Source organism: Aspergillus ibericus, assembly GCF_003184845.1.
Source record: "Aspergillus ibericus CBS 121593 unplaced genomic scaffold BO80scaffold_72, whole genome shotgun sequence".
Classification (NCBI taxonomy): Eukaryota; Fungi; Ascomycota; class Eurotiomycetes; order Eurotiales; family Aspergillaceae; genus Aspergillus; species Aspergillus ibericus.
In genome coordinates this window covers 61,189-89,186 of record NW_020292170.1, presented here as the reverse complement: position 1 = coordinate 89,186, position 27,998 = coordinate 61,189, and the positions used below count along the sequence as shown (strand labels likewise).

Sequence of the window (27,998 nt, the reverse complement as noted above, 5' to 3'; positions counted from 1 at the left end):
GATGATGGCGGCAGCGCTTGATCAACCCCTTTTCGAGTCGATCGCGGGCGGTCCTGCGACCGACGCAGCCTCAATCACCCCTCCCCAGAGCGTGACCGGCAAGAAAGAGGTTCCGGATGGGGTTCCGTCAGAGCTATCGGATCTCGAACTCGATCCCAATGCCACCGGCGCCCAGGAAATACCATCGGTGGAGGCGGATGATGAGGAGATCGAACCGGACCATTATTACGGTGGCGGCAAGATTCCGGTGTTCAAGCCGGTGAGTCCTCTATCCTGTTTACTCAGCCCGGCTGGCTTTGGTGTTAAGGGTATGAGCTAATGGGGCTTCTCCATAGACCATGGACCAGTTCCGCGATTTCCAGTCGTTCATCAACAAGGTGGAGGAGTACGGCATGCGGTCCGGAATCATCAAAGTTATACCCCCTAAAGAATGGTGTGTCTCGGCGCTTCTGCGGACAGTTACTTGTACAGGACGCTTACCGATTGTGTCAATCCTAGGACCGATTCCTTGCCAGCCCTCGACGAGGCTGTGAAGAAGATCCGTGTGAAGAATCCGATCATGCAGGAATTCCACGGTTCGCACGGAACCTACACCCAGGCGAACATCGAGAGACAGAGATCATACAACCTGCCCCAGTGGAAAGCGCTGTGTGAAGAGAGCAGCCACCAGCCGCCTGCCCGGAGAGGCGAGCGGCGCAAAAATCAGGAGCGAGTGAACCGCCCGCCTGCTCCCAAGGCTCAGACAGCTCGATCAGACTCTCAGAAACGTCGCCCTGGCCCTGGTCGCCCGCCCAAAAGGGCCAACCAGGTGAAGATCAAGGAGGAGCCGTCAGCCGATGAGGGATTGGACAAGATCAAGCCGGAAGGTCCGCCAACACCGGTGTCGCCTGAATCCAACCCCGTCGAAGCCAAAACAGAGGAACTGAGCGATGGCGAATCGCTACCTGGCCCGAAACCCAAGGGACGACAGCCCAAGTCGGTCACGTCGCGCAGAAAGCACAACAAGGGGGATGCCATCGACTACGTGGATGAAGAGGCCTTCAGAGACTTTGATTATCGCATCCACGACAACGAGGACTACACCTATGAAAGATGCGAGGAGCTCGAGACCAACTACTGGAAATCCTTGATGTTCAACAACCCCTTGTACGGTGCGGATATGCCGGGCTCTCTGTTCGATGACAACATAACGACCTCATGGAACGTTGCCCGCTTACCGAACTTGCTGGATGTTTTGGGACAAAAGGTGCCCGGTGTCAATACGGCATACCTGTATCTGGGCATGTGGAAGGCAACTTTCGCTTGGCACCTGGAAGACGTCGACCTTTACAGCATCAACTACATTCACTTTGGTGCTCCGAAACAATGGTACAGCATCTCACAGGAGGATGCTCCTCGCTTCGAGCAGGCCATGAAGAGTAAGCTTACCGCCCCCGATTTGTGAAACGTTAGGTGATTCCCGACGCTAACGTCGACTTTCCCAACTAGGCATCTGGCCCAGTGACGCTAAGAACTGCGATCAATTTCTCCGCCACAAGACCTACCTGGTTTCCCCCAATCTGCTCAAGTCCCAGTACGGCATTACCGTGAACAAGTTAGTGCATTATGAGGGCGAGTTTGTCATTACTTACCCGTATGGGTACCATTCCGGCTACAATTTGGGGTACAACTGTGCCGAGTCTGTCAACTTCGCAACCGAAAAGTGGCTCGATTACGGTCGGGTCGCCAAGAAGTGCCACTGCGAGGCTGATAGTGTCTGGATTGATGTCGACGAGATCGAACGCAAACTCCGGGGCGAAGCCACGCCCGAGTATTATGGCGAATTCGAGAGTGACTTAGACGAGATGGAAGGGGTTTCTGATCTTCTGACGCCTCCGCGCAGTGTCCCAGAAAAGACATCGACGCGTGTCCGCAAGCGAAAGCATGACGGTGAAACCACCAAGGCCAAACGCTTGCGGGTCAATATGGAAGTCCCACGCAAGATTCCCTGTGTCTTGTGTCCCAACAATCTGGATTATGAGGACCTCTTGCCCACCGAGGATGGCAAATCTCATGCTCACCGCCGCTGTGCCTTGTATACCGAGGAAACATCGGTCCTTCGCGACGAAAGTGGCAAGGAGGTGGTGTGTGATGTGGATAAGATCCCCAAGGCCCGCATGGGTCTCAAGTGTCTCTTCTGCCGCGAAGTCCGCGGGGCCTGCTTCCAGTGCAACTTTGGCAAGTGTACCCGGTCATACCACGCCACCTGTGCACTGTTGGCCGGCGTTCAGGTGGAACAGGGCTTAATTGCGGTGATTGCGGACGATGGGAATCAGTACTCGATCCCCAGCGTTGACCTCAAGTGCAAATACCACCGTCAGAAGAAGCCGTCGTGGATGGCCAGCGGCGAGTCACCTGACTATGACCGCAAACTCATCCAGACCGCCCAGGGCCTGGTGGCGGGGGATTTGGTCCAGTTCCAGGCGGACAAGGAGATCAATGGCGCTATTGTGCTCCAGAATCGACCCGAGGAACGGACATTACTAGTCAAGGTGCTCCCACGAGGGTAAGTGTGAACCCACCGAACAACGCATGGCGAGCCCCGCCAGCGGTGTTTGGAAATTTCCCGATCGGGCCAGGATGATGTCGACGAGACTAACGGGCATGTTGCAGGGACGTAATTGAGTTACCATACCGGTGGATGCTGGTGGTGCGCAGGAGCAATTTCTCACCGCTGGCTCCAGGTACCAGGCCACTGCCCGCCCACTTGGCCCGGAAGCCCGAGGCGCGGAAGGAGCTGGAATCGGCAGTGCCGGTGGCAGGGAATCCGTTTGGCGATGGACGATCTCCGTATCAGTGGGCCGAGTTCGAGACGGTGGACAGCACTAATCACCCTAACCACCAGGCCGCCCCACCACCCACGCAGGTCGACCTCTCCAAGGGCGAACAGATCTGGTATTACCTGGGCGAGTCCTCCACTGAGTGTAGGGCACAGTATACACACAGCCCTAGCGTGCCCGTCCACAACCCGCGCTCGAATTTCCTGGACAGCGTCAAGTCGCTCGGCGCCGTGATGGCCCGACTCCCCTCATACCCCCACCATCTGGCTCCTCCTCACCACTATGCCGCCCCTCACCACCCTCACCACCTGTCGCCTCTGACCGCCTCTGCGTCTGCTGCTGCCGTTGCTGCCGTTGCTGCTGCTGCCGCTGCCGCTACCGCTACTGCTGCCCCCTCGACCACCACCACCACCGCTGCCGCCGCCGCCGCTGCCTCCCGCCCTTCCCTGTTGCAGCACGCTCCTCCTGCCCCTCCTCGTCCTGCGCCCTCTGCTGCTGTCCCTGCTGCGATGCCGTCTGCCTACCGATCCCTGCCAACTCAATCTGCCCGCCATGCTCCGTATCCTCAGGTCACCAAGTCGCACCATTCCCAATCCCATTCTCGTCCCCAGCCACTTCATCACCACCAGCAGCAACAGCAACAGCAACGGTCCAGCAACCTCCCCGCCAATAATTTCGCCAATGTCCGAGAGCTCATTGGCCGTCGCCGCCTGGCCCAGATCACCGAACATGCCAATGTGTTCGCCGGGTACACCATTGTTAGCCCCGAGGTGGTCGTAGAGACGCTCTTGGGCCCCCTGGGCTCGGTCCCGCCGCCCGCCGGCCTGGAGAAGTTGGAATTAGCCATGGCCCAACAGCGAGTGCAGCCTCGTGCACCGGATGGGACGCTGCTACCCCTGCAGCCCCTCAACATGCGGTCCGAGGAGGTGTCGCGGCTGTTGCAGATGCTCCGGTTCTCGCTGGTGAGTCATCGGGATCAACTGGACGTGCTGCACAAGAAGGAGTCGGAAACCATCAAGCAAGAGCCGACCAATGGGACCAGCCTTGCCGCCACGAAGTTGCCTCGCAAGTACGCCTATCTTGAGCAGCAGCGGGAACAGGCTCCGACCGTCTACCAGTCCCCGTATGACATGCCCTCCGGGTTCACGGAGTATGCCCAGAAGACCCTGGGCCTGACTCCGTGTGAGCCTGAGCTGCCCAAGCCCTCGCTCGCGAATGACTTCTTTGCCAGCCTCTCGCCGGAGGACCAGGAAAAGATTCTGAAGACATGTGGCAGTTTTGTGCAACGGGCCATCGAACGGTCGACCAGCCACAGCCGGCAAAGCTCCGCCTCCAACCTCCGACTGGCGTCAGCACTGGCTCAGCAGACAGAGAACCCGACCATCGACATCACCACGGTCGAGGACATGCACTTCACCAACCTGGACTTTCCGCTGCATGCCGACTCTCCATGCTCGAGTTTCAGCCGGTCGCATTTGCGGTTCCAGTCCCCCAATGACTTTGCCAACCACGGGCCTGAACCTCACCACGACCACCATGACCTCTTTGGCGACCAACAAGCCAACACGAGGTTTTGGCAGCATGGGCCTTGGGCCGCTGGGGATGGGAACACGCCCAACGAGGAGACTCGGCCGTTCTTTGGGCCACATGAACGATTGAAGCACGACTATGCTTCCTCGGACATCTCCCTGGGACGTGGCGGTCCGGGTTCCCTGCACTCGGTCGACATGGCCGGGTTTGGGATGGACGGAACGGACGACATCTGTGCCGTGCTGAGCCCGTGATCCGGGCTGTGCGTGATTCCATGTATTCGCATGTCATTATCACTGCATTCTCATGTAACGACTTATCTGGATTGACGACTGCATGACTGGGCGTTTAAAGATCTTGTTTTTGTGCTTTTGATGGTTCTTTTCGCGATCGCTTGGGCGATACTCATTGACGACGGAGTTGAAGCTAGCTGGCTGGTTGCGACTCAGCTTGAGGCCTGTCTACTGGAGGCAGTGCATGATCTTGTTCATTTTCTGCGACGATGGTGGTGGTGGTGGTGGTGTTGTTGTTGTTGTTGATGTGGTGGTGGTAGTGAAGGCGAGGAGTCCAGTCCACGGATTCAAGGAGAGCGACCGGCTGCCCCAAGTGGCGGTGGGCGAGCCGGCCAGGTGGCCATCCGCTATACCCAACGCCAGGCGGTTTGATGCCCGGGCTGCCCCCCCACCGCCGTTTCCTCCGTATTGTCCCCTGTCGAGATTCCTCTTCCGCGCCCCTCTGTTGCCCTCTTCCCTCGCATTGTCCTGTTTCGATACTCCCCTTGTTCTCATACCCTCATCCTTACCCTTACCCTTACCCTTACTCGGACCCTCTCCTGGATATCTATCGGAGAGTTATTGGGGCCTACTTTCGCCCCTTTACTTCTGGTCCGAGAGTACACTAGATGCAAACCAAAAAAAGACAAAAGACGAAAGAAATTCCCACCCTCTCGATCTTCCCACGAAGGCGATGGACTGTCTCTGTTATAGTGACCCCTGCTTGATACCCCCGCATGCCCCCTATGTTTCCTTTGGTTCGGATGCTTCCCTCTCGGTCGACCTGTTGTGCCTGTTATCCCCCCTCCCCTGTGCTCTCTTCCTGTCTCTTCCCCCCCCCCTTTTTTATCTTTTACTCCCGTGGCGCTCATCCTTGCCTATGCCCGGTCAGCTGCCCCTGGCGGGCATCAGCGGTCAAAGGATGTGGCAGCCGTCACTGCATAGTGACCCTCGCAATGTACGTTGGAATGGATAGCTGTGAATGACCGAAGAACTAGAAATATATGACCCCGAGGAAGAAGGCCTGTGTCCGAAGTAGCGTGTAATAATGTAGATCCGGGGAAGGTAGTCGAAATAGACAGCCGTCTCGAGGCCTAATCCCCCGCGAGCCGGACTGAGGGGCGCCATGGTTCGGGTTCCAACTTCCAAGAGGGCAGATGGAGAAGCTCCCCACTGCGCGGACGCACGACCCAGTCATTCCGGGGAAATTCCGTGTCACCTGGTGTCACGAGCCACCGCGAAGACGGGCTGTGAGCCATGTGCCCGGCAGACAGGGCTGCATGCAAGGATAACCAGCCGCCTGCATCGTCTCAATTGTCCGACGATGTCATATGCAACTTACTATATAGGACGTTGTATGAAGATGGATCTGGTCAGTATCGCGAACCGCCCCCGGGCGAGTATCTTCAATCGATAAGCGCAGGAGATAGGATCACTCATGCAGCTGGTCATGGGCGAGATAGCAGCCGGGGGCTTATCAGCGCGGTCCCGGACCGCCACCACTAGCCCGACACCGGAGCAACTTAGTTCTGGAGCTTATCGCGGGGAGACGCTGCTCATTGGCAATGACGAGGCTGCTGGATGGGGCTTTGGGTAGGCCCTGGTCGGGGAATGTAGTGTGGACCGGGGCGAAGGTTGAGGCCTTGAGACTTGAGAGATCCGTTGAAGATGGGTGACGTGCGGGGATCAATTGCCTGCAATCGGTGCCGGCGTCACCCTTTCTTCCTCTTCCTCCTTCTCCTTCTTATCCCCTCCCCCGCCCCGGACTGCTTGGCTTGAACTTTCCCGGCATGTCCTCGACAATTTCGAGGAGTCTTCTTTTGATCGTTTAGATCTTTCGTTACTATTAAGAACTGTCGTTAGACTGGCATCATGCGACAACAATCTGTGGATGCCGGCGCCGATGAGGCGTTGGCGAGGATGGGCTACAAGAGTGAACTGCCGCGCAATTTGAGCATGATGAGTATTTTGGGACTGTATGTTGGTTTGCTGTCTATTTGCGAGTGTTTTTGGTGTAGTGTGGGCTAATCGAGGGTATTTTGCAGCTCGTTCGCTATTATGGCTGCCCCCTTTGGTCTCAGTACAACCCTTTACATCACCCTCACTGATGGTCAGTCCGTCAGTGTCATCTGGGGTTGGGTCGTCGTCACCCTGATTTCCATCGCCATTGCCGCCTCTCTGGCCGAGATCTGCGCCGTCTATCCCACCGCTGGAGGAGTCTACTACTGGAGTGCGATGCTGTCGACGCGGAGATGGGCCCCCATGATGTCCTTCATTGATGGCTGGCTGACACTGGTTGGGAACTGGACGGTCACACTGAGTATCACCTTCTCGGGGGGTCAGCTGATCCTGAGTGCCATTTCGCTGTGGAACGAGGACTTTGTCGCCAATGCATGGCAGACTATTCTCATGTTCTGGGCCGTCATTCTGGTCTGCGCGTTGGTCAATATATTCTGCTCTAAGTGGCTCGACTTGATCAACAAAGTGTGCATTTATTGGACGGCTGCCAGTGTGATTATCATCCTTGTCACGCTGTTGACCATGTCGGATCAGCGACGGGATGCTGAGTTTGTGTTTGCTCATTATGATGCTTCGCAGAGTGGCTGGTAGGTTTGAGCTTTTCCTGGTGACTAGTGGCTGGGCCCGTGCTGACGGATTTTAGGCCCTCCGGATGGGCGTTCTTTGTCGGGTTGTTGCAGGCTGCATACACATTGACAGGATATGGTATGGTAGCATCCATGTGCGAGGAAGTGCAGAACCCGCATCGCGAGGTGCCCAAGGCCATTGTGCTGTCTGTGGTGGCTGCTGGTATTACTGGTCTGGTCTATCTAATCCCGATCATGTTCGTCTTGCCGTCAGTGCAGACCCTGCTCAACGTAGCCAGCGGCCAGCCCATTGGACTCATCTTCAAGACAGCCACCGGGTCTGCTGGTGGAGGGTTTGGACTCTTGTTCCTTATCTTAGGAATTCTGATGTTTGCGGGCATCGGCGCGCTAACGGCTGCGAGTCGATGCACGTATGCCTTTGCTCGGGACGGGGCCATTCCTGGGTTCCGGCTCTGGCGCAAGGTGAATAAGAAGCTGGATGTGCCGGTGTGGGCGATCATTCTCTCCACCGTGGTCGACTGCCTACTGGGGCTGATCTACTTTGGGTCATCGGCGGCCTTCAACTCGTTCACAGGCGTGGCCACGATCTGCCTGTCGACGTCGTATGGTCTCCCCATTCTTATTTTGATGCTTCGCGGGCGTGAAGCCGTTAAGGGCTCCAGCTTCTCGCTGGGACGATTCGGATACGCGATCAACATTGTGTCCATATGCTGGATTGTGCTGGCGGTGGTTCTGTTCTGCATGCCGACCTCACTGCCAGTGGATGCCAGCAGCATGAACTACGCGAGTGTGGTATTCGCAGGCTTTGCGGCCATCAGCATTGCGTGGTATGTGGGCTATGCGCGGAAGCATTTCACAGGGCCGCCCCTGGCGGATGAAGATCTGCCGGGGGTGATGACGGGGAAGCCGGTGGATGCGGAGAATACATACGCAGAGCATGAGAAGGGAAAGAATTGATTAATACTTATCATTAGTGTATATACTTAGTTAGCGAATATATCTTCACCATTCCACCTGGGGTGCAGGGTCATAGTATGTTGTAGACAGTACGGAGTACTCCGTAACTAGTATGCGGGCAGTGCCTGCGGGCCGATCACAGGTGAGCTGATGTCGAGTCCGACAACCGCGGTTCAATCGCTCAGCTTCAATCAATCAATCACTCCTCTTCCACCACACCACAACACAACCGCCACCAGTCACGTTCTCTCGCCCAAACAAACCCACGCGACCTATCGCTATCTCTGCACAACAATATATCTATATACCCGTTCCAACCCAGTCCAATCCACCTCCCGAACCCTGTTCCCGTGCCGACCAGCGGCCGAAATCCGGGGAAGCTCCAACACCTCCGACGCTCTCTCCTCTGCGCCTACCCCATTCCACCGTCACACCTCCATCCTCCGATCGGAACAGCTCTCCAGACACTCAGAGACTGGATATACGTCCCGTATTGCGATCGTTCCTCGATGACGGATTCCCACCCACTCTTGCTCTCATGAAGCCGCTTGCTTGGTTGTGGATTATCGAACCATGTCGGACTCTGTGGGTGCGTATACCTTCCTCTCCTTTTTCATTAATCCTTGATGTGTGCTATGCTAGGAGACGATATATAGATGGAGTGCTAATTCATCCAGATCGAGTCTTCGTCCATGCCCTCAACACGGTGAAACGCATTCCCCGCACCGGGACCGCCAGACCGCCGGCTTCGGAGCGATTAAAGCTGTATGGCTTGTATAAACAGAGCATGGGTATATTCCTCTCTTCTGCTTGGGGATTTGGTTATGGGTATGCTGATGTGTGTTTGGGTAGAGGGCGATGTCGAGGGGGTTATGGATCGACCGGTCGGTAATACGGCGGATGTGTATATGGAGTGTGAGAAGTGGTGAGTTACTCCCCTCTCTCTGTTGGGATTGGGGTGATGATGGAGGGATGACTGATGAATGCAGGGACGCATGGTATGCTCAACGTGATCTATCCCGTACCGAGGCGAAACGGCGCTACATTTCTACTCTGATCGAGACGATGCATAACTACGCTTCACAGACGGCTGAGGCACGGGAACTCGTTGCCGAGTTGGAGTTCGTGTGGGATCAGATCAAGTCGAGTCCGTCTTCGTTGTCGTCGCAGGAATTGAGCAGTCATGGAGGGTCGGATCCCCGGGTGCAATCGAGCTTGACGCGTCCGGAGTATGAGCAGATGCTGGCGTCGGCGAGAGGGGACTCGCGGTTACGCGTTCTTAGTCCGGTGAGTCAGCCTGAGGGGGGCTTTCGGCGACAGATGGAGGAGCAGCATGATGGGGGCGAGGAGGAAGAGGAAGAGGAGGTGTATGCCGAAGCACAGGATAATTTGTTTGAGAATGAGGAGGAGGATCATGAGCATGACGACCACGACCGTGACGAAACACATGAATATCAGCATCAATCGTATAATCTCCCGGACCGGGAAGGGAGTGATCGTCACCACAGCCATCACAGCCACGAGCAGACCGGGGATAAACGACCGCCGGATGAGAGACGATGGCGGCGTCGCGTCGAGCAGGCCTTGACGAATATGACGGCCGAGATCGCCGCCGTGCGCGAGCAAATGGAAGCGCGGGCGCTGGCTCATCGACGCCGGTCGAGTGTCTGGGCCTGGCTCAAATGGTTGGTCTGGGTGACGGCGCGGCAGATCATGGTGGACTTGACTCTGCTGGGCGTGTTGTTGGTATGGATGAGGTTACGGGGGGATCGTCGACTGGAGGAGAAGTTGAAGATAGGATGGGCAGAGGTGAAGAGACGATTGGCGCGGTGGAGGGTGTTGCGGAGGGTGTCTACATGACGTTGATTGGTTTCTCGTTTCTCGTACATATATATTCTTTTTGCCGAGCCTAGAGGTTTCGCTTGCTTCAGTTGCCTTGGTGTGGTTCCTTCTTTTCTCCTGATCGGTCCGTTGCATGTTGTCTGGTGTTGAGGTTGTACTGTATCTGTATTCTAGGTACTTAGATCTGGGTCTTGCATAGCATGACTGGCTGCTCTGCATCCGATACATTCATTATACATCAATCCAAGCCTACATCCAATCACCACCCACCCAACTACCAACCCATAACCAAAGAAGAATAAATCCTACCGGAACATGAAATTCCTACCTACCGATGCTAATATATACACAAACAAACACACATTCATCGATTGATCAAGGAAAAACACCAAAATACAACACACGACCATAAGAAATTCCCCGCCCTCCCCTCACGCTTCTCCACCAGAGAGAAGAAGAAAGAGGAAGGAGAGAAAAAGAGAGAAAGATTACCATTGCTTTCCAATATGATTAGAGTACATCTGCTTAGGACGCAAGTGCACGGGGACGACGTTTTCGGGAGTTCCGGGGATTTCTTTCTTCAGGCCCTGTATATTCTTATCAGTACTTGTCTTGGAACCGGGGATGGATGTTAGGGGTAAGGGGGGGGGGGGAGGGGACACCGACCAACTTCTCAAACACACAGTTGTTCAACTTCATCTCCGGTCCACGGCACTCCCACAGCTGGTGGTTGTTGTTCTCCAGACATTCCCAGTGAGCGGTGAATTGCTTGAGGCAGTGGGTGTTGATGTCTTTGATCCTGTTCATTTCCGTTCTTATTAGCAACCTTTCCTTAGGCAATTGGGTATGCGTGCGTATTCAGTTGCAATTGAGTAGACATCCTCATCCACCCAATTGAACATGCACATGTATACCCCAATTACTCCACCAGACATAACCAGAAGAGATCGGAGGGAGAGGGGGATAAACGTACACACTCGCGGCACACCTCGTCACCTTTCTCCCCTCCTTCAGACACTCCACCTCACCCCGTCCATTCGACTCCTGCTTGCACTTCATGAAATCATCATTGTACGCCTTGCACCGATCACCGATAAAGTACGCCGCGCTGTACAATGGCGCCGATGTGGCTCCGATCTCCTCCACCTTGGGGATGTGATCGGGCATCGGCGTCGTGTCGATCAGCGATTGCTGGTTGAACCTACATATGGCTTAGTTAGAAGGTGGTTCGTTGTAGGTGGTATCATGTATATGTAGGTATCTCGGGGTGCTGGAGATTCGGAAGGACTTGGGTGAAGGGATAGATGGACGTACTGGGGCTCTCTTTGCGCCATGGTGACGGGTGGTACGCGGACTCAATGGGTGAGATTGGTGGAGGAGGAGGAGGAGGAATTGGAGCTGAATGATGGGTGGTGATGAGGGCGCCGGAGCCGAGTGGAATGTTGAAGCTGCGAGTTTGGAAGGGTGGTTTTTGCTTGGTGCTGATTGGTTCTCTGCTGGGTTAGGTAATGTGCTGCGGGTGCCGGATTTGTCAGGCAGAAGGTCGGAAGGTCAGCCTTAGGCACATTTTGGCAGATAGTTCACGTGACTTGAAAAACAAAGCTCCATGGCACCAGCACGGTGTTGATGCCGCACTGCGCTTGCTTTGCGTCGTCTGTCGGTTCCCCCCCGCCTCCTTCTTTCTCTGGGTGGTTTTGTCAGGTTCCTGTGTTTAGTATTCTTACCTGTGGATTGATTAGGGAATTGCCGCGAGGTACCTCCCTTGGTGTTACCTGCGCCCTCCGAGCGACACTTGGTTGTAGTGTTACGCTCTTCTCAAGCTCGCCTTTTTACCTTCTCATCATTGCAGCACAATTGCAGTGTCATCCAGCACAAATAGCACCATGTCGATCTTCGGTCAAGCACAAACACAGGCCCCCGCCACAGGCGGACTGTTCGGTCAGCCTGCCGCCGCAAACAAGCCCAGTCCCTTTGGCGGTGCTACCGGAGGTGGTCTCTTCGGAAATACAGCCACGACAAACACGACGCAAAGTACCACAGGCGGACTGTTTGGTGGCGCGACGCAGACACAGCAACCGGCGGGTGGACTTTTCGGCGGTGCTGCGACCACACAGGCTCAGCCGTCGGGTGGATTGTTCGGTGGTGCTACGACCACGCAGACGCAGCAGCCATCTGGAGGATTGTTCGGCGGCGCTACAAATACGCAGACTCAGCAGCCTTCTGGTGGGTTGTTCGGCGGCGCGATTCAGCAGAAGCCAGCTACCGGTGGTCTTTTCGGAAACTTGGGGACGCAGCAGCCCCAGCAGCAACAACAACAACAGACTGGAGGGAGCTTGTTTGGCCAGAAACCTCTCGCTGGCATGCTCGGACAACCGCAGCAGCAACAACAGCAGACGCAGCAGCAGGGTGGTGGTCTGTTTGGTGGATTGGGTCAGACGCAGCAGCCTCAGCAACAGCAACAGCAACAGCCGAGTCTGTTTGCAGGGTCTCTGCTAGGAGGTCAGCAGCAGCAGCCTCAATTGGGCCAGACTCAGATGGGACAGACTCAAATGGGCCAGTCGACGGCGCAGGGGTCGAGTTTGTGGGAGCCGGGTCGCGCGGTTACAGGAGGTACGTCGTTGATTGATTAGTGTCAGGGCGTTGCTAATTGTCAGTCCATCGCACTGTGCCGATGCAGATCCAGATCGTCAAGGACAAGTGGGATGCCTCCAGCCGCTCCTCGCCTTTCCGCGCGTACTTGTATAACAACGTTGGAGATGAGATGGCGCCGTTCTACCAGCCCGGTCCGGAGGATGACGACACGAAATGGGAGGATGCGCTGCGGAAGCGGCCTGATACGGGATACGTGCCCGTGCTCGTCAAAGGCTTCTTTGAGCTGGGCAAGCGCGCGCAGCGCCAGAAGGACTTTCTCACCATGATGCAGACGCGTCTGCACGAAATCAACAACTGCCTGTCGGATCTACTCTCTCGACATGACCTGAAGATCTCGGTCAAGATTGCGGACTGCCGTCGGAAACATCTTGTGCTTAGCAAGCGGTGCCTGGCGCTTGCGGCCAAGACTCAGGTGCTGCGGAATCGGGGTTACGCGATGGATGACGCCGAAGAAGAGCTGAAGAAGAAGCTCAGCCAACTGGAGCGGTCCGTCTTCGACCCGTCTCTGAACGGTCGGGGCGAGGAGGTGTGGGCGCGCATGCTGGCCATCCGGGAGCACTCGCGGCGTCTACAGCAGGAGATGGAGCGGGCAGGCCCGAGCGCGGCGGCACAGGCGGATGATGAGCTGGACGAACAGACGATGAAGACGGCCAAGAAGGTAAGTTACGGGCCTTCGGTGGTTACATGTTAACAAGCTAATGCCATCTAGATCTTGGACGACTACCACACGCAGATCCAGCACCTGCAGAAGGAACTGGATGCGGTAAAGAAGGACTTTGAGGAGGCGCAGAAGCTGCCGGGTATGAATCATTGATGCATGGTTATTGAGTTCATATGAGGGTCTGGTTTGGCTGTTTGGAGCAAGGAGTTTATAGGAGCTGGTATCCACACATTTCGACGTGGTTAATAGAGCAAGTGACAGCTGGTCATTCGAGATGTACAATATAATACATAAGCCTATTCCATGTCGCGAGAACCGAGCGATTACAGGAACTTCCTGACGAAATCGATAGCGAAGGGAGCTACTTTGTTAGCATGATCCAGTAAGTAGGTAAACAGAACATACAGAGGTAGAGCAGGACACCACCGGAGATGGCCATCCGGATGGTCTGGCTTGCCTGGACCTCACCGGCCTATCCAATATCAGCATGCCTAATTGTTAAGAGAACGAGGGAATAATACTTTGATCTCCTCCTTGGAGAGCTGTTCCTGGCCTATTCTTCGTTAGCATCATCTTCATTAAACCCAAGTAAGACACGAGAGCGAGAGGCGACATACCTGGAGCGAACATCTTGTCTGCTGTATTAATTATGTGAAATGGGAATGAGAAGATGAAGGATGAATCAAATGAATCAAAGGTAAGAAGTAGAGAGGAATGAATGAATGATTCGGACCGGACAGTTCGATTCTGCCGCGCACGGACCACGCGGAGGCGGAATCTGCGCTTGCTTGGTTTCTCGGGTCTTTGCTTGGTTGCGGTGTTACTTGTTGACTTTACTTCTCTACTTCTAGCGCTTCATCTTGTTTCATCTAGCTTGCCTACTTACTTACCTTTCTACCTGATTACTTATCTTCATACGGAAGAGTTGCGTGAGAGGAAGATACCTACGAATCCGAGGGAGGTTCCGTTCCGAGAGGAAGGACGAATCTGGTCCCAGACCAACCAACCAACCACCACTCACCCAGCAGGGTAAAAGGAGAACCGACCCTCAACATCTCCATCATCAACAACCACCCGACAATCAAAATGTCCGACACACACAGCCCTGAGCCCGAGCTCAAAGCCACCGTCATAGACGACCAGCCCCCGACCCCCGGCGGCGCTATCGATGACGAACCCGCCAAGGAGACGGAACCAGAAAGTCACGATGCACAGCCTGAAGACGAACAACAACCAGAGGCTGAGGAGCAGGAGCAGGAGGAGCCAGAGCAAGCTGAAGAAGAGGTCGAAGAGGATGATGAGAAGCTCTCCGATGACGAATCGATTCTGTCCGAGGTCGACGAAGCTCAGTTCGAGGATTTCGATCCCGAGAATGTCGACATCGAGGATCGGCCGCAGCTGGCTATTGATGAGGATAATTTGAAGTTGATTGGACGGCATAAGCGGAAGCGCACGGAGGGGGGCGATGAGGAGCGCTCGAAGCGGAAGAGGGAGGGGAGGCGCGAGAAGAAGAGTCGGCGCATGAGGGAGTTGGAGGATGGGGGCGCGAGTGATGAGGAGAAGGCGAGTCGGAGGAGAAAGAAGAAGGAGGCGGCGCTGCAGGAGGAGGAGTTGTTGGATCCGGCTACTAGTGGGTTTGCCTGTTCTTTTGGGTTGGAGTGACATGGCTAATTGATTAGGACGGAGGAGAGCGCTGGATCGCGCGATGGATGAGGCGTTGAAGAAGCCTACGAAGAGACGGTTTAGGAAGGCGGATGGTATTGTACGTTTCATGATTTTGGGCTTATATGGAGGTGATGCTAACTGTTCAGGATCTTGAACAAATGGCCGATGCCGAAATCGAAGATATGCGCAAGCGCATGACGCATGCCGCTCAGATGGATGCCATCAACCGTCGCGAGGGCAAGCCCGCCATGCACAAGCTCAAGATGCTCCCCGAGGTCGTCTCCCTGCTCAACCGCAACCAATACGTCAACAGTTTGGTCGACCCCGAGATCAACCTGCTCGAGGCTGTCAAGTTCTTCCTGGAGCCCTTGGATGACGGCTCGCTGCCGGCGTACAACATTCAGCGGGATCTGATGACGGCGCTGGGCAAGCTGCCGATCAACAAGGAGGCTTTGGTTGCCAGTGGCATTGGCAAGGTGATTGTGTTCTACACGCGGAGCAAGCGTCCTGAGCCAGGCATCAAGCGCATGGCGGAGCGTCTGTTGGCCGAATGGACGCGCCCGATCCTCCAGCGCAGCGACGACTACTCGAAGAGGGTATACCAGGAGGCTGCTTTTGATCCTACGTATGTATCTCCAGATTTTGTCTTCTACTGTCCCTTGTCTTTTCTTGTTGGTCTTTGGTTCGTGCTAATTGATCTGAAAGTAAACTGAACACCACCCGCACCCAATCCGTGCAGGCCACGGCAGCAGAGGCTCGGGCTCGCGCATTGCTGCCTCCTCGTCTGGCGAACCGCGCGCGCGCCGATATGACACACACCAGCTATACGGTCGTGCCGCGGCCGACAATGGTGCAGGAAAGCAAGTTTGCGCGACCTTTGGGAGCTAGCGGCGAGGATCGGTTCCGAAGGATGCGGGCGCGACAAATTGCGGCGCAGAAGGGGTCACGCCGGTAGACTGTTAGCATCATTCTGCAGTTGTGCTCACTTTTTATGTATGTCAGGCTTTATCTCGTAGTTAACTCGGGCGGCGCAGGCGGAATGTATTAAGTATTATTGGACGGATCATGCCATAGCGAATGAGGAAGCACTAGATAAAGCATCGGGCGTTCTCGCGCGAGAATGCGTCCAGCAAATCTCACGCGCCACTTCCGGCCCGCTCGGAGTCGCAATCCCGGGCAAACGCCGGATGGGCCGAGCCTCCTCCGCAAACCCCGGTGGCTCTTTCTGACCCTGCGCGACGTCACCCGGCCTCTGCTCATATTTAGCTTCACCTCTCGCTTTTCTCGTTCTGTTCTTCTCTTTCACTCACACTCTCAATCTACTCCCAATCACCTATCCATTCCGCAATCCATTGGTTCCAATCAATCCTCCACTTCATCTATCCATCTATCTACAAACAATTACATCACCATGAAGATCCTCACCAAAGAAGAAGAAGATGCCCACTACCGGTACTTCCGCCCCATCCCAATCCCGCCACCCAACCCAATGCTCATACTAACATTTCCTCCAGCTCCGTCCTCAAAGGCGGCACCATCGGCGGTGTTCTCGGTCTCCTCGGCGGCGCGGCCGGCGTCCTGCTGGCCCAAAAACGCTTCCCCACCATCCGCAACCTCACCCTGCCCATGAAATCCTTCCTCGTGACCTCCTCCGGTACCTTCGTGGGTATCATCGCGGCCGACCACGCCTCCCGGGATTTCGAAGCATCCCGCAACGCCTCCCGCCAATGGTACGAGAACCGGGAAGAGCGCCTCCGCCAGGAAGAGCTCTCGCAGTTGAGTTTCACGGACCGGGCGCTGCAGTGGGCGCGTCGCGAGAAGTATAAGATTGTGGGTGCGACGTGGGTGGCGAGTATGGTGGGGAGTTTTGCCATGGTATCGAGGAATAAGCATTTGAGTGGGAGTCAGAAGATTGTGCAGGCGCGTGTGTATGCGCAGGGGCTGACGTTGGCGGTGTTGGTGGCCAGTGCGGCGTTTGAGATTCAGGAGCGGAGGGTAAGGAGGGCTGGGTTGCTGGAGAAGGCGAAGGAGAAGAAGGATGAGGGGGTGAAGAAGGTCGAGGAGGTCGTCGAGGGGGCGCAGGAGGGCGGTCATGAGACCGGGGATCTGTGGAAGGATATGGTGGCTGCTGAGGAGGAGCGGTTGAAGAAGAAGAAGATGAGTTTGTCTGAGGCAGACTATCATGGGAACCATGCGCATGAGGTGAAGGAGGCTGCTCCGAAGGAGACTGCTCCTAAAGCGGAGAAGAAGGAGTAGATGCTGGCTGTGTTGTGCTTATAGACGTGGTTAGGCGGGTCTTGATCACTGGTCTGTGTGTTTATATTCTGTTTGATGGTTGGATACACTCTTCTCTGGGGTAATGTGTGGGCTTAGACGTTGGAAAAGTGTTTAGTTATGATTGAATGCCGTGTACATGTGCCTTATATGCTATCGATCTTGACACTGAATCTAGTGGAGCTGTGGTTTGACCTTATAGTGGAGCCATTGAAAGTATAATAAGAGCAGTGCTCGTGACTCCTGAGTCGTGTTATACTTTAAGCTTATATGTACCTCATGCTTCGATAATCCCTTTGTGGCTCGGGCGTAGTGGCGAAGCCTGAGAAATACCCTGCTAGGTAATATACATGAAGGTCTATGCAGGAGTATCAGACCACTCATTCTGGCAAATAGTATAAAGAAAGTATACCCATATAACAGTTCAACCCCGAGAAATTGCTCTGATGCATCACACTCAGTGAATAAAATAACCGACTGGTGCATCTCAATAGGGGTGGGTGATGACAACATCTGATTTAATAGATTCCATCATCCTTTCTACTGGTATATACGTTCCCAGTTTCTGTACACATACGCCCTTTACTACATAGTACGTACTCCGGACGGAATACATAAAAGCAAATATATGGTGGGGATCACCACGTGGGGCTTGCAGATCCCGAAGAGCATGACATGGATATTTCCGTCCATAAGACAAGGATGGCAAGTAGTGCATCGTTGTAAGAAATAGATTGACGACTTTTTTGGTAGTGATCGAGGGCTGTATTATAGGGGATTTTGCAGAGAAAGTAATGTTTGAAGCAAGGGGATTCATTCGAGTCGTTGATCTGGTTGGATGTAAGTGGGGAGTAAATATATATATATATATACAGTCGATGTGATACTAGTTTCAGTAAGTAGTCCACATTTGAGACTCAGTTTCACGGACGTAATTCAAATCCAGAGTGATTCTATTTGCAAAACTATTGTAATATTTTGAATGGTACCCATTCTGGCCATCTGAAGGGACAGGATCCTGGTTCTACCAAGGTGGTGGTGTATCTACCAAAAACCACTCCGTTTTCCTGACTCGAGAAGGAGAAAGAGTCAAATAGATCATGTAGTCCATCCCCTTCTTGGATAGTGTACTTGAGTAATCACGAAATCATCGTATGCATTATTGAGAAACTCAAAGTAGTATATCTTAGTGGAATTAACGAGATGAATGATGTTATTACTCCATATTATGATAAATCCAGGCTGGTAGCTGTTAGGCCGTTATCTATCGACGTCTCAATTTATCCCACAGCACCCCCTGCCATTCTGGTACGAACAGCTCCTAATGATACCCTATGATGGTACTCACTCTGCTGCGTATGCACCCAACTAGGAAAAACTCCCCAGCCTAGGTCCAAAATACTCCCCCTTCGGCAGAGTTAATCGGGTACAAGACTTCGCCTCGCAACCCGTATCCGCATTATTTCCCCACCAGTTAATCTCATAGCCATGATAGTTCACCGCAAAGAAAATGATGATGCCCGCGATGGCAATGGCGGTGGAAAACGCCGCCGAAAGCACATAGTTGTACTTGGACCAGAAGGCCAGGTACCGGGTGCGGAGGTAGCCCATGCTGATGTAGGCGGGAATGACGGCGGGCCACATGTAGGCGATGTTGTACTGATCATATGAGGACGTGGAAAACGAGGGGCAAGCAGGTATAAAACTTACTGGAGACCAATGAACCCCCCCGTTGAGGAACATGACGGGATGGAATTTGCTCAACCAGTGGGTGCGAGGGAGTCGCCGCTGTAGGAAGTAAGTAATAATGGGAAAGGCAAATCCAATGGGAAAGGCCGAGAGAAGCGCCGTGTATTGTCCCCCGGTACCGAAGATCTTTTTGGCTCCCACGCTGCCAAAGAGGACAGCGGCGGTGAAGTAGGTGTTGACGCCGGGGCAGGTGAAGCGGTTTTTCTGGTCGCTGTACACAACAGGGTTAGTACAGTCTCCTGGTAAGGTGGGTATACGCACGCGGTACAAATCCCATCAATCCTCGTGATTTGAAAGTTCATCACCCCCGTAGCCACAAAGGCAGAGACCACCACCGCAATGATCTGTGCCCAGAAGGTTTGGCGCGGGGGAACCTTGACATAGTGTGCCAGCTTCAGGTCATTTGCGAATCCCAGAGCATGAGCCGTCGCCACGTAACTAGGCGTGTGAGTGATGGTCTGCTCGCAATATTTTGAAGGCTTACCCAAAGCATTTGAAAAAAATTCATGGCTAATGCGTTGCCGGGGTTCCAGGCGCCTCCAATAAACTCCGCAAGAACGCTGAAACCTTGTCAGCTTCCATGTTTTTGAAAAGTGAAACAGGACGTACTTGAACTCGACCGAGATTCCGGTGGTGGCTTCGATGATGCCGGTCGGGATGGCAAACACCAGGGCAAGCGCGATACCAAAGAAGATGACCCCAACGCTGGTCTAGAACTCGAGGTGAGCACTATGATGAATGGAAATCGAGTTAGACACTCACATAGGTAGGCCAGGCAGCAATGGCAGCCACTCCCAGCACAATCGCAACCACATTGAGAATTGCATACCACCACTCCGGGACTGGACTGATCAGCAAGCGAAAGACTCAGGTTTGGTGGCATGACGTACCTTCGTTGTAGGCCGTCATAAGCTTGCTGTGAACATCGGGAAAGTCACTGGGATCTCGGCGCTTAAAATTCTTGATCAGACTGCGAAACCCGAGTGCAATGTCGCGGCGATGGTGCAGATACGCATACGACACTGTGGCCGCATACACCGCGAAAAAGAAAAAGTACATGGTCAGACTGCTCGCGGCCAGGTACACCGGGGAGTAGGCTTGGTATTTGGTCTCGTCGAGCCATCCACGGTTATCCAAGATCTTGGACACATTGTAAGCCTTTCCATAATGATTGAACATACTGTTGGTGTTAATAGGCAAGTAGGCCGTGTGATAGGCATTGGTCCAATAGAGGCCAATGATGGTAATGCCACCGAGCAGCACGCCGAAGAACGTGTTGATCGTCACGCGCAAGGGCACGATCAGCGGATCCAGGGCATGGGTGACAATGTTCCAGTCGAAAGTCGGCAGCGGGTTGAATCCCAGTCCCTTTTTGATGCCGGTAATGGCGGCCAGATTGAAGTTGTTGGGAGCGATCCACGCCAGCCAGTTGAAGGTACTCAGAGCACCGAAGATGAGGTCGGGGAACCAGAAGTAGACGAACATGAGCGCAAAGGCGATCAGAAAGAATCGAAACCGGGAAATGTTGAAGATGGTTCGAAAGGGACCCGGCACGGAGTGGTTCTCCTCTGGAGGTGGTTAGCAGCATACAGTATCCTCGATGGCCATCACGCACCATTGTGCAAGGAAGTGTTCAGGGCAATAGTCACCAATGACCTCGGCCACACACAAAACGACGGATAGACAATGAAGCGGCGGAGTAGTCCCGCCAATCCAAAGCCCATGAGGTCAGTGGAGAGAGCGAGCAGAATCTGATATCCGAAGTGTTTGGCGTAGGGCTGACCAAAATACCGATCCAGCCACTGCGTGAAAACTAGATACGGTCAGCCTCTTCACCTGCATGGATACTGGCAACATACTGATGTATCGCGAGCTGGGAAGAGTCCCTCCCGCGCTAGCCATGATGGAAATGACCATATGTTCCTTCCGGTTGAACGGACCAGGATTCAGGCTGTAGCGCGTGCCAAACAGGGTGAAGCCAACATCCGGTAAGAAGCGCTCGGCCGCCTTGCCAACCGGAAAGGCCAGGAATTGGACGACGGTCGAACGGATGCTGATGGACGGTTGGCGCACACTGAAGAGTTGGTTGACAAACGCGATCAGGATGACAAACGCCAGCCCGATGACCCAGGCGCGGATGGTGCCACAGGGAAGATTCGGGTCATCGTACGGGTCGACCACCGCACGAACCTCGGGGTAGGGACTGTTCTCTGTAAGCAGCAAGATCTCAATCTTGGCTTCCTCGACGGCTCTCCGATGCTTCTCCGGCTCTTCAATGGCCAGGAATGTGTCGAGGCGTTCGAGGGCCGTGGGAGGAAAGTTGGGATCTTCGGCATGGGCATCTAGAAGGTGCCTTGCCCGCTGAGATTTCTATGAGAATCATGGCAACCAAGTGGATATGGGGGCTGGCATACTTCGCGGGCCTCGTCCAGAGTGAGCGAGTCCGTCTGCCCATGTGCCGTGAGCACCTCATCAACGGTAGCGGAAAAGCGTCTTCCCTGTCGTTAGCTGAATTCCCTCAGAGTCATCTTGATCGGTACATACTGAGCGAGCTTCTCCGCTTCAAGCTTGACATCCAGTCCATCCTCCTGCTAGTCATCATCATCATCAGCAAGCACCAAGCATAAGGGAGAAGGATGGATTACCACCGGCTCGACTGCAACCGCAGGTTCAATCTGGTCGATCTTCTCCGACATGGTTCCCATCCGATCCCTGAGCACGAGGGTTCAGGGGCATCGTGGTTACCACCGCGGGGCTTATAGAGGCTCAGATTTTGATTGCGATGGTATCATCGGCGATACTGCTGGCCTCATGTGCGCAAGCACTGCTAGAGTCCCTTGGCACTCCGGCACCGGAGAAGGGAATCAATGGGGATACAGTCACATCGCCGGCTTGCGCGAATGAGAAGCCGGCTGGACCTTGTCGCACCAGAAAGTTTCAGATGGTGCAATTGATATCTATCTATCTAGCGGACTGACCGGACAGATGAATCAGGGTCTGGACCCACAGTCGGCGAACCATTGCCGCGAGCCCTAATCCCTACAAGATATGTATAGGGTTCTGCATAGTGGATAGCGGATGGGTCGCTGATAAGGGACCACCAGCCCGACCCACGCCAACGTGGCTGACGTCGTTCCGGCTTCCAGTCACGCAACCCTCCAACGACTATCTTCTTTCCCCCCTGCGGTAGTCGCTGATGTTCACATTTCAAAGTACCAGTCTCTGCATGGCCGTGAATCGAAAATGACTGCCAAGGGGAATTTGTTCATCCCAATGCATCAGCCTTCCTCTCGACGGCCACGAAGCCGCGCGATAAGACAATGGCAATGGCCAATCTGTGCCGGAATCTGTGCCGCAGCACTTTTGCTAGTCGGAACAAATCCCAGAGAGCTCCTATTGCCTGCAGATGCATCCCCTCGGCAAGCATTTTACGACGGGTTGCAACAATGTTATGACGCGGAACGCCAACCGCTGCCACGAGGGGCCGGGAACAGCGCACGGCAGAATCCACGATGGAATCCGGTCTCTGGACAGACTACCCCGGTGGTTATCCGGAATGCGACCCTCTTTGATGGCGAGTCCACTCTCGCCGACTCGGTGGACATTGTCTTCGAAGCTGGTGTGATCATCTCGATTCTTCCCACTGGCTCGGGCGATGTGATTCCCCAGAACGCCAATGTCATTGACGTGCATGGCAAGCATGTCACACCGGGTCTGGTGGATATGCACTCGCATCATCTGTTGCTCCCATTTCCGCAAGTAGCAGCCACCAGTGATGTGAATGAGCGGCCCTTGCTTGGCCCCATCACTCCCTTTGTGCGTGCCATCGACGGGTTCACGCCGTCCGACCCAGCCATTAAAATCATCGCATCAGGGGGTGTCACCTCCTCCCTGGTTCTCCCCGGCTCCGCCAACATCGTCGGCGGCGAGGCCTACCCCGTCAAAAACCTGCCTTTTCCCGGTGCCGACGGCGAACCGGTCATCGAGGAACTGCTGCTGGAGCACGGCATCCCTGAGCCAGATCGACAGCGGTATCTCAAAATGGCCTGTGGTGAGAACCCGAAACATACGTACCTGCACACTCGACTCGGCCTTGCCTGGCTCTTGCGAGAGAAGCTGGCCGAGGCACAGGAACTCCAAAAGCGCCAGTCGGACTGGTGTCGCGCGGCATATGACATCGAGGACACCACGTTCGGCCAGGGTCGGCGCATCGCGAGCTTCCTTGAACAGCAGGGACAACGACCAAATTCATTCGAGCTGGCAACTTTCGTGGCGCTGATTCGGGGGGAGCTGAATGTGAACGTTCACTGTTATACGCCGGAGGATCTTGAGCGCATGCTTGCTGTGCTCCATGAGTTTGACGTCCATCCTCAGGCTTTCCACCATGCGCTGGAAGCTTGGCAGGTTCCTGAGCTTCTCAACCAACTAGAGCCGTGAGTACATCACTCAGGCTGTGGATCAGATGCTGACTATGACGCAGGAATATCACAATTGCTACATTCGCGGATAATGCTTTGTTCAAGGCTGAGGCGTATGAAGCAAATCTACGAGCAGCAAAGATACTCAATGACCATGGTGTTCGAGTGGCTTTCAAATCGGTATGGATTGAAGCCCTGCAATTGGGGCCTGGCTAATATTACTAGGATCATACCGGAGAAGGCAACTATGCAAAATATCTTCTGTGAGTTTGCCGCCGAACACGCCTGACAACGCTCCTGACATGAAATAGTGATCAAGCCTCTATCGCTCACTCGTTTGGCTTTCCTGCCGACAAAGCCCTGCAGTCAGTTACCTCGGTTCCGGCCCAGTCCATGCAGCAAGGCCACCGCATCGGATACGTTCGTCCGGGATACGATGCCGATATCGTCATCTGGGACAGCCATCCGCTCCAAGTCGGGGCCACGCCTGTCGAGGTTTTTATTGACGGACGTGCGCTATTGCAGCATGGAGACATCGATCTGTCGATTGCTTCTAGCCCAGAAGACTTGGAGCATGCACCCGATATGCGGCCGACGGCTGATCTCGAGCAGCGGGATAATGTCTGCTCACAGTCGCGCGTTGTCTTTACCGGTATTCGGAGCGCACTTCTCGACAGCCCGAGTCTGGAACAAGCATCCGAGGAGCTGGTTTTCGTGGTGGAGAACAACCAAGTCTCGTGCTTTGGTACGAAAGGGGCATGCATTCAAGGGCAGGAGAGGATCACAGAGATAGCGCTGAAGAATGGCTACATCACTCCTGGCCTCGTCGCCTTTGGCAACAACCTCGGAATCCAGGCCATTCCGTCCGAAAGCTCGACCGGTGACGGCTCCAGTGGCACAACCGGAAACCTTCTGAACGAAGCTAAGAGCGTCCACTTTGCCAAATATGGCGTGCATCTCCACGGCGAAGCGTTTGACCGAGCTCGGATCGGAGGCGTCACGAAGGCCATTACTCCACCGCATGGCAGTGGGCTGATCCGGGGCGTCAGTGTGGGATTACGAACCGGACCCAACGCAACCATCTTGGACGGTGGGATCTGGAAGGACAATGTAGCGCTTCATCTATCGATTGGACAAGGGGCCAAAAGTGAGTATTCAGTTTTTAAACGAAGGAATACGGTCTAACAAGGCATCCAGACGGAGATACACCGACGGTTGGTTCAGGAATCGAATACCTGCGTGGAATACTGCATCACGGCAGCCAGGATGGAGCTGAGCAGCACAGCATATATACCCAGGCTGCAAATGGCTCCCTTCCCGTGGTGATTGAGACGTATAACCAGGACGATATCGCTCAGTTGATTCTGGCGAAACGCGACTTTCCCGCTGCCAATCTGATCGTTTATGGCGGTCATAGCGCTGCCCTAGTGAGTAACCCCCCCTCCTCCCCATCAGTATCGCTAACTCATGCGTCTCAGGTTGCCAAACCTCTAGCCGAAGCAAACATCCCAGTCATCCTGACCGGCAACCGCGGGGCACCAGATAAGTGGGAGAAGAAGGACGCGCTGCCCGGACCACCCCTCAGCGACAGCCCCGCAAAGGTATTGCTTGAAGCCGGTGTTCAACTGGGTTTGGCCATCCGAGGCGATTCCAAACTCCATGGATTGGCGCGGGAGGCGCGGTGGGCCGCCAAACAAGCGGGACTCACGGACAAGCAAGCCATTGCGCTGGTGTCGTCCAACATTGAGCAGATTCTGGGACTGGATCGCGCTGGTAATGAGAATGATGTGTACAATGGGGATTTGGTCTTGTGGGAGGGGAACCCGTTGCGCGGAGAAGGGTCGGTTGTGGTTGCTGTGCGTGAGGACGGGGCAGTCGCGGATTGCTGGCCGGATGTGGAGATATAGTATTCGATGTATTTCCCCAGCAGGCCTGGATCAACTAGCAGGGTCATTAAGGCCTGCAGGTAATTCAGCGAGGCATGCTATAGAGTACAGATGATCGGAGTTATTACATACAGGAAGGGCATTGGCAGTACGGTCTCGATGGACCTGGACGTTGTCGTGCGACATCAGACACTCGCCAGACTCCCACGAAATCGGGAAATACACCCCTCATAACCTTGTCTGACCGGTAACTCCGTTCGATATGCAGGGACCATCCTGGACACCCTCGCACATACCTGGCCTACATAACCTCGCTCATCACTGCAATCACTCCATTCATCCCATCTCCAGACTCGCCTACATCATAACATCCAACCTATCCCTCAAACGCACCAACAGCGATCATAACCATGTGCACGAAGCAAGGAAACATGATCTACCTGCCCGAGAACATTGGAGGCTGGATACGGGGCTATCCGAAATCATGGGGCCAAGAGAGGGCCAAGATCCAGGTGGAGAGAAATGCAAGCACCTTGGCCATCAGCCCAGATGAGAAGTTTATTGCTGTTGGGGCGGCCAAGAATATTTACCTCTATGATGTGGCGACGCAGGAGCGGGTTGAGGTGTTGAAACGACATACCAAGGAGGTGAGGGCGGTGCGGTTTGCTCCGAAGGTGATGAATCGTCAGGATGTTGGTTATGTGTTGGTCTCGGAAGGGGAGGGGGTGGAAGGGGCCGAGGAAAGCGAGGAAAGTAAGGATAGTGATGACTCGGGTAGCGGGGATTCGAAGACGCTGTTCCAGTGGGAGCTGGGATCGACGGGGAGATTGGTATTGAGAGAGAAACCGGTGGATATCGACGCCTTGACCACCAAAGCATTGCAGCTTCTGGAATCCGAGTTGACGGGCGAGCACGGCTGGAACCCGGCCGAAAAGGCCATGGCCATTATCCACGATGATGTGAAATTGGCTCTTCGCGATGCCGTCCACCTGCACGAACGAGATCAGTTTAGCATCAATGGCCGACTGGCCCCGTTCGGTAGTCCGACCTTCAGTGCGGACGGACAAACCCTGATCTATCTGGACCAGGAGGCGTCCTGCGTCAATCTGTATCATCTGGAGAGCCAATCCCTCCGCCACCAACTGCGCGGTCATACCGACGCCATCACGTGGGCTGGGATGAGCCCCGACAACACGCGGGTGGCGTCGATTGTAGTGGACGGCACGGCACAGATCTGGGACGCCAGCTCAGGAGCCTGTCTCCATGTCCTGGGCGCCGTGGGCGGCAAGCTCTGGTGCGGTGCCTTTTCCCCGGATGGCAAATACCTGGCGGTCAGCCAGGAGAAACCGGAGCTTTGCGTGCACGTCTACCACATGGAGACGGGAAAGCCCATCACCACCTGCACGGAGCTGCAGACGTCGATCAACTCTTTGATCTGGAGTCCGAACGGAAAGCTCCTGGCCGGCGAAGGTCCGACCAGCTGGCTTGCTCTCTGGGACCCATTCACGGGAGTGGACCGAATGCCTGCCTGTTTGAGATCTCTTTACCCGGATGTGAAACGGATGCGGTTCGCCCAGGGGGGTCGAAAGCTGCTCGTTCAGTCCCGAGAAGGCACGGTTGTGGGGCATGATTTGGAGATCGATCTGAAGCTGCAGTTGAGGAGGGCGCGGGGGAGGATCATTGAGACTGGTCTTTGCTCGGATATGGTGGGTTTGGGGGATTCGCGACTCCTGGTCGTGTTGGACCGGGATGGATTCTTGCGATTGTGGGATCTGTGATCATACTAAGGACCTCGGACCTCGATTAGCATCAACTTAGGATGTAGTTTAATGGACTCATCCCATTCATGCATCATACCAACCAGCGAACGGAACAACAATATAGGGCATCCGCTGTTCATAGGTAGGATGAAAGTATTCCAGACATATTCTGCTGAATTTCGTCCACTATGACAGTGATGGTGTTGTTGCTGTCATGAGGCAAGCAAGGGATCAAATGTATGCCTGTTTGTTTGACACTCTTGATTCGGACTAGATGTAGGTGAGTCTCCGTAGAATATTCAGCACGTTCAATACAAATTCATCACAATTGATCATTTTGGCTACTGTCTCTCAGTCAAGAAACGTAGAAGCTGCATGGCGCACCCTCTCCATCCAACTAGAGTTGTTCCAGATCATGTGGTATCATAGTCTGGAAGGCTAGGAATTCACCCATTACCATAATTCATCAGTCGGATCAAATATCCATCAACTTTACCACCACCGGAATCCATCACATCGAAGCCACAATGGATCCCACCCTCCCGAACAGCAAAGCCATCACCGTCCCGGTCCCAACAATCACCCTAACATCCGAAGACCAGCATAAAACTATACCAGTCACCGATATCACTCATTTCGTTGTCCAGGATACCCTTCGAGTGGTGGAGGTTGATTTTATGAAACCTCAGCCGGGTGAAAGGTTGAATGTGTTTTGGAAGCCTGCGCGGGGGATTATTTGCCAGAAGGTGCAGGAGTGTATGTTGCCTCTGTGGTTGAGGAGTTGGTTACTGATTTGCAATAGGGTTGGAGTATTTGTATGGTCAGGCGGTGGATGGGAGCAGTTGTTGATATGCACTGGATGTACACTTTCAGTTTAGCATTTAGCTATCTGGTACTCGTGGAGTAT

At 54.5% G+C, this 27,998-nt stretch overlaps 13 protein-coding genes across 13 annotated transcripts; 10 read left to right on the top strand and 3 right to left on the bottom strand.

Annotated features, from left to right (window-relative positions):
- Position 1: 1 nt before the first annotated feature.
- BO80DRAFT_368446 (putative jumonji family transcription factor) lies at positions 2-4,603 on the top strand (the record flags this gene model as incomplete). The annotated part of the gene is made up of 5 exons (XM_025716336.1): positions 2-259; positions 336-433; positions 499-1,418; positions 1,489-2,545; positions 2,653-4,603. 5 exons carry the CDS (start codon positions 2-4, stop codon positions 4,601-4,603), a joined length of 4,284 nt encoding a protein of 1,427 aa, XP_025569883.1.
- A 44-nt stretch (positions 4,604-4,647) lies between these two features.
- BO80DRAFT_261040 (uncharacterized protein) lies at positions 4,648-5,738 on the top strand. Its single transcript, XM_025714741.1, has one exon. It carries the CDS (start codon positions 4,827-4,829, stop codon positions 5,595-5,597), a length of 771 nt encoding a protein of 256 aa, XP_025569882.1. The 5' UTR covers positions 4,648-4,826; the 3' UTR covers positions 5,598-5,738.
- A 755-nt stretch (positions 5,739-6,493) lies between these two features.
- BO80DRAFT_368463 (putative GABA permease) lies at positions 6,494-8,184 on the top strand (the record flags this gene model as incomplete). The annotated part of the gene is made up of 3 exons (XM_025716337.1): positions 6,494-6,597; positions 6,667-7,227; positions 7,284-8,184. The coding sequence occupies 3 exons, from the start codon at positions 6,494-6,496 to the stop codon at positions 8,182-8,184; spliced, it is 1,566 nt and encodes a 521-aa protein (XP_025569881.1).
- Positions 8,185-8,380: 196 nt separating this feature from the next.
- On the top strand, positions 8,381-10,285 carry BO80DRAFT_429787 (acyl-CoA-binding domain-containing protein). The gene is made up of 4 exons (XM_025720561.1): positions 8,381-8,773; positions 8,862-8,975; positions 9,037-9,109; positions 9,174-10,285. Exons 1-4 carry the CDS (start codon positions 8,758-8,760, stop codon positions 10,042-10,044), a joined length of 1,074 nt encoding a protein of 357 aa, XP_025569880.1. The 5' UTR covers positions 8,381-8,757; the 3' UTR covers positions 10,045-10,285.
- A 29-nt stretch (positions 10,286-10,314) lies between these two features.
- BO80DRAFT_429785 (coiled-coil-helix-coiled-coil-helix domain-containing protein) lies at positions 10,315-11,439 on the bottom strand. The gene is made up of 4 exons (XM_025720560.1): positions 11,341-11,439; positions 11,000-11,227; positions 10,693-10,825; positions 10,315-10,613 (listed from the first exon to the last, which is right to left on the bottom strand). Exons 1-4 carry the CDS (start codon positions 11,358-11,360, stop codon positions 10,515-10,517), a joined length of 480 nt encoding a protein of 159 aa, XP_025569879.1. The 5' UTR covers positions 11,361-11,439; the 3' UTR covers positions 10,315-10,514.
- A 226-nt stretch (positions 11,440-11,665) lies between these two features.
- On the top strand, positions 11,666-13,689 carry BO80DRAFT_469313 (putative nucleoporin). Its single transcript, XM_025723002.1, has 3 exons — positions 11,666-12,636; positions 12,681-13,336; positions 13,388-13,689. Exons 1-3 carry the CDS (start codon positions 11,910-11,912, stop codon positions 13,490-13,492), a joined length of 1,488 nt encoding a protein of 495 aa, XP_025569878.1. The 5' UTR covers positions 11,666-11,909; the 3' UTR covers positions 13,493-13,689.
- On the bottom strand, positions 13,471-14,032 carry BO80DRAFT_469312 (uncharacterized protein). Its single transcript, XM_025723001.1, has 4 exons — positions 13,957-14,032; positions 13,861-13,892; positions 13,745-13,811; positions 13,471-13,700 (listed from the first exon to the last, which is right to left on the bottom strand). Exons 1-4 carry the CDS (start codon positions 13,967-13,969, stop codon positions 13,663-13,665), a joined length of 150 nt encoding a protein of 49 aa, XP_025569877.1. The 5' UTR covers positions 13,970-14,032; the 3' UTR covers positions 13,471-13,662.
- A 133-nt stretch (positions 14,033-14,165) lies between these two features.
- Positions 14,166-16,064, top strand: BO80DRAFT_429783 (transcription factor SPN1). The gene is made up of 4 exons (XM_025720559.1): positions 14,166-14,969; positions 15,019-15,101; positions 15,151-15,629; positions 15,710-16,064. The coding sequence occupies exons 1-4, from the start codon at positions 14,426-14,428 to the stop codon at positions 15,957-15,959; spliced, it is 1,356 nt and encodes a 451-aa protein (XP_025569876.1). The 5' UTR covers positions 14,166-14,425; the 3' UTR covers positions 15,960-16,064.
- Positions 16,065-16,311: 247 nt separating this feature from the next.
- Positions 16,312-17,540, top strand: BO80DRAFT_469310 (HIG1 domain-containing protein). Its single transcript, XM_025723000.1, has 2 exons — positions 16,312-16,456; positions 16,519-17,540. Exons 1-2 carry the CDS (start codon positions 16,416-16,418, stop codon positions 17,258-17,260), a joined length of 783 nt encoding a protein of 260 aa, XP_025569875.1. The 5' UTR covers positions 16,312-16,415; the 3' UTR covers positions 17,261-17,540.
- Positions 17,541-18,539: 999 nt separating this feature from the next.
- On the bottom strand, positions 18,540-21,723 carry BO80DRAFT_486844 (OPT oligopeptide transporter; the record flags this gene model as incomplete). Its single annotated transcript, XM_025723535.1, has 11 exons — positions 18,540-18,937; positions 18,989-19,238; positions 19,289-19,419; positions 19,512-19,587; positions 19,637-19,737; positions 19,790-19,869; positions 19,918-20,595; positions 20,643-20,840; positions 20,887-21,388; positions 21,442-21,525; positions 21,673-21,723. The coding sequence occupies 11 exons, from the start codon at positions 21,721-21,723 to the stop codon at positions 18,647-18,649; spliced, it is 2,442 nt and encodes an 813-aa protein (XP_025569874.1). The 3' UTR covers positions 18,540-18,646.
- A 472-nt stretch (positions 21,724-22,195) lies between these two features.
- Positions 22,196-25,337, top strand: BO80DRAFT_393724 (uncharacterized protein; the record flags this gene model as incomplete). The annotated part of the gene is made up of 6 exons (XM_025717268.1): positions 22,196-23,460; positions 23,508-23,625; positions 23,671-23,708; positions 23,757-24,592; positions 24,643-24,872; positions 24,924-25,337. Coding segments are annotated over exons 1-6 (2,826 nt in total), but the record flags the coding sequence as incomplete, so codon positions are not given.
- A 425-nt stretch (positions 25,338-25,762) lies between these two features.
- BO80DRAFT_368484 (WD40 repeat-like protein) lies at positions 25,763-27,109 on the top strand (the record flags this gene model as incomplete). Its single annotated transcript, XM_025716341.1, has 1 exon — positions 25,763-27,109. One exon carries the CDS (start codon positions 25,763-25,765, stop codon positions 27,107-27,109), a length of 1,347 nt encoding a protein of 448 aa, XP_025569872.1.
- A 509-nt stretch (positions 27,110-27,618) lies between these two features.
- On the top strand, positions 27,619-27,940 carry BO80DRAFT_450116 (uncharacterized protein; the record flags this gene model as incomplete). The annotated part of the gene is made up of 2 exons (XM_025721788.1): positions 27,619-27,847; positions 27,894-27,940. The coding sequence occupies 2 exons, from the start codon at positions 27,619-27,621 to the stop codon at positions 27,938-27,940; spliced, it is 276 nt and encodes a 91-aa protein (XP_025569871.1).
- Between the last annotated feature and the right edge of the window lie 58 nt (positions 27,941-27,998).

Bases quoted from the DNA above. Each gene is read 5' to 3' on its own strand.
- BO80DRAFT_261040 (XM_025714741.1), top strand. From the start codon at position 4,827: ATGATCTTGTTCATTTTCTGCGACGATGGTGGTGGTGGTGGTGGTGTT.
- BO80DRAFT_429787 (XM_025720561.1), top strand. The intron at 8,976-9,036 runs GTATATTCCTCT...GTGTTTGGGTAG, and splicing joins CTTGTATAAACAGAGCATGG to AGGGCGATGTCGAGGGGGTT. The intron at 9,110-9,173 runs GTGAGTTACTCC...TGATGAATGCAG, and splicing joins TATATGGAGTGTGAGAAGTG to GGACGCATGGTATGCTCAAC.
- BO80DRAFT_429785 (XM_025720560.1), bottom strand. From the start codon at position 11,360: ATGGCGCAAAGAGAGCCCCA. The intron at 11,228-11,340 runs GTACGTCCATCT...AGCCATATGTAG, and splicing joins ATGGCGCAAAGAGAGCCCCA to GTTCAACCAGCAATCGCTGA. The intron at 10,826-10,999 runs GTACGTTTATCC...GGAAATGAACAG, and splicing joins ACGAGGTGTGCCGCGAGTGT to GATCAAAGACATCAACACCC.
- BO80DRAFT_469313 (XM_025723002.1), top strand. From the start codon at position 11,910: ATGTCGATCTTCGGTCAAGCACAAACACAGGCCCCCGCCACAGGCGGA. The intron at 12,637-12,680 runs GTACGTCGTTGA...GCTAATTGTCAG, and splicing joins GGGTCGCGCGGTTACAGGAG to TCCATCGCACTGTGCCGATG. The intron at 13,337-13,387 runs GTAAGTTACGGG...AATGCCATCTAG, and splicing joins CGATGAAGACGGCCAAGAAG to ATCTTGGACGACTACCACAC.
- BO80DRAFT_469312 (XM_025723001.1), bottom strand. The intron at 13,812-13,860 runs GTATTATTCCCT...GATATTGGATAG, and splicing joins TCTCCAAGGAGGAGATCAAA to GCCGGTGAGGTCCAGGCAAG. The intron at 13,701-13,744 runs GTATGTTCTGTT...CTAACAAAGTAG, and splicing joins TGGTGTCCTGCTCTACCTCT to CTCCCTTCGCTATCGATTTC.
- BO80DRAFT_429783 (XM_025720559.1), top strand. From the start codon at position 14,426: ATGTCCGACACACACAGCCCTGAGCCCGAGCTCAAAGCCACCGTCATA. The intron at 14,970-15,018 runs GTGGGTTTGCCT...CTAATTGATTAG, and splicing joins GTTGTTGGATCCGGCTACTA to GACGGAGGAGAGCGCTGGAT. The intron at 15,102-15,150 runs GTACGTTTCATG...CTAACTGTTCAG, and splicing joins TTAGGAAGGCGGATGGTATT to GATCTTGAACAAATGGCCGA.
- BO80DRAFT_469310 (XM_025723000.1), top strand. From the start codon at position 16,416: ATGAAGATCCTCACCAAAGAAGAAGAAGATGCCCACTACCG. The intron at 16,457-16,518 runs GTACTTCCGCCC...CATTTCCTCCAG, and splicing joins GAAGAAGATGCCCACTACCG to CTCCGTCCTCAAAGGCGGCA.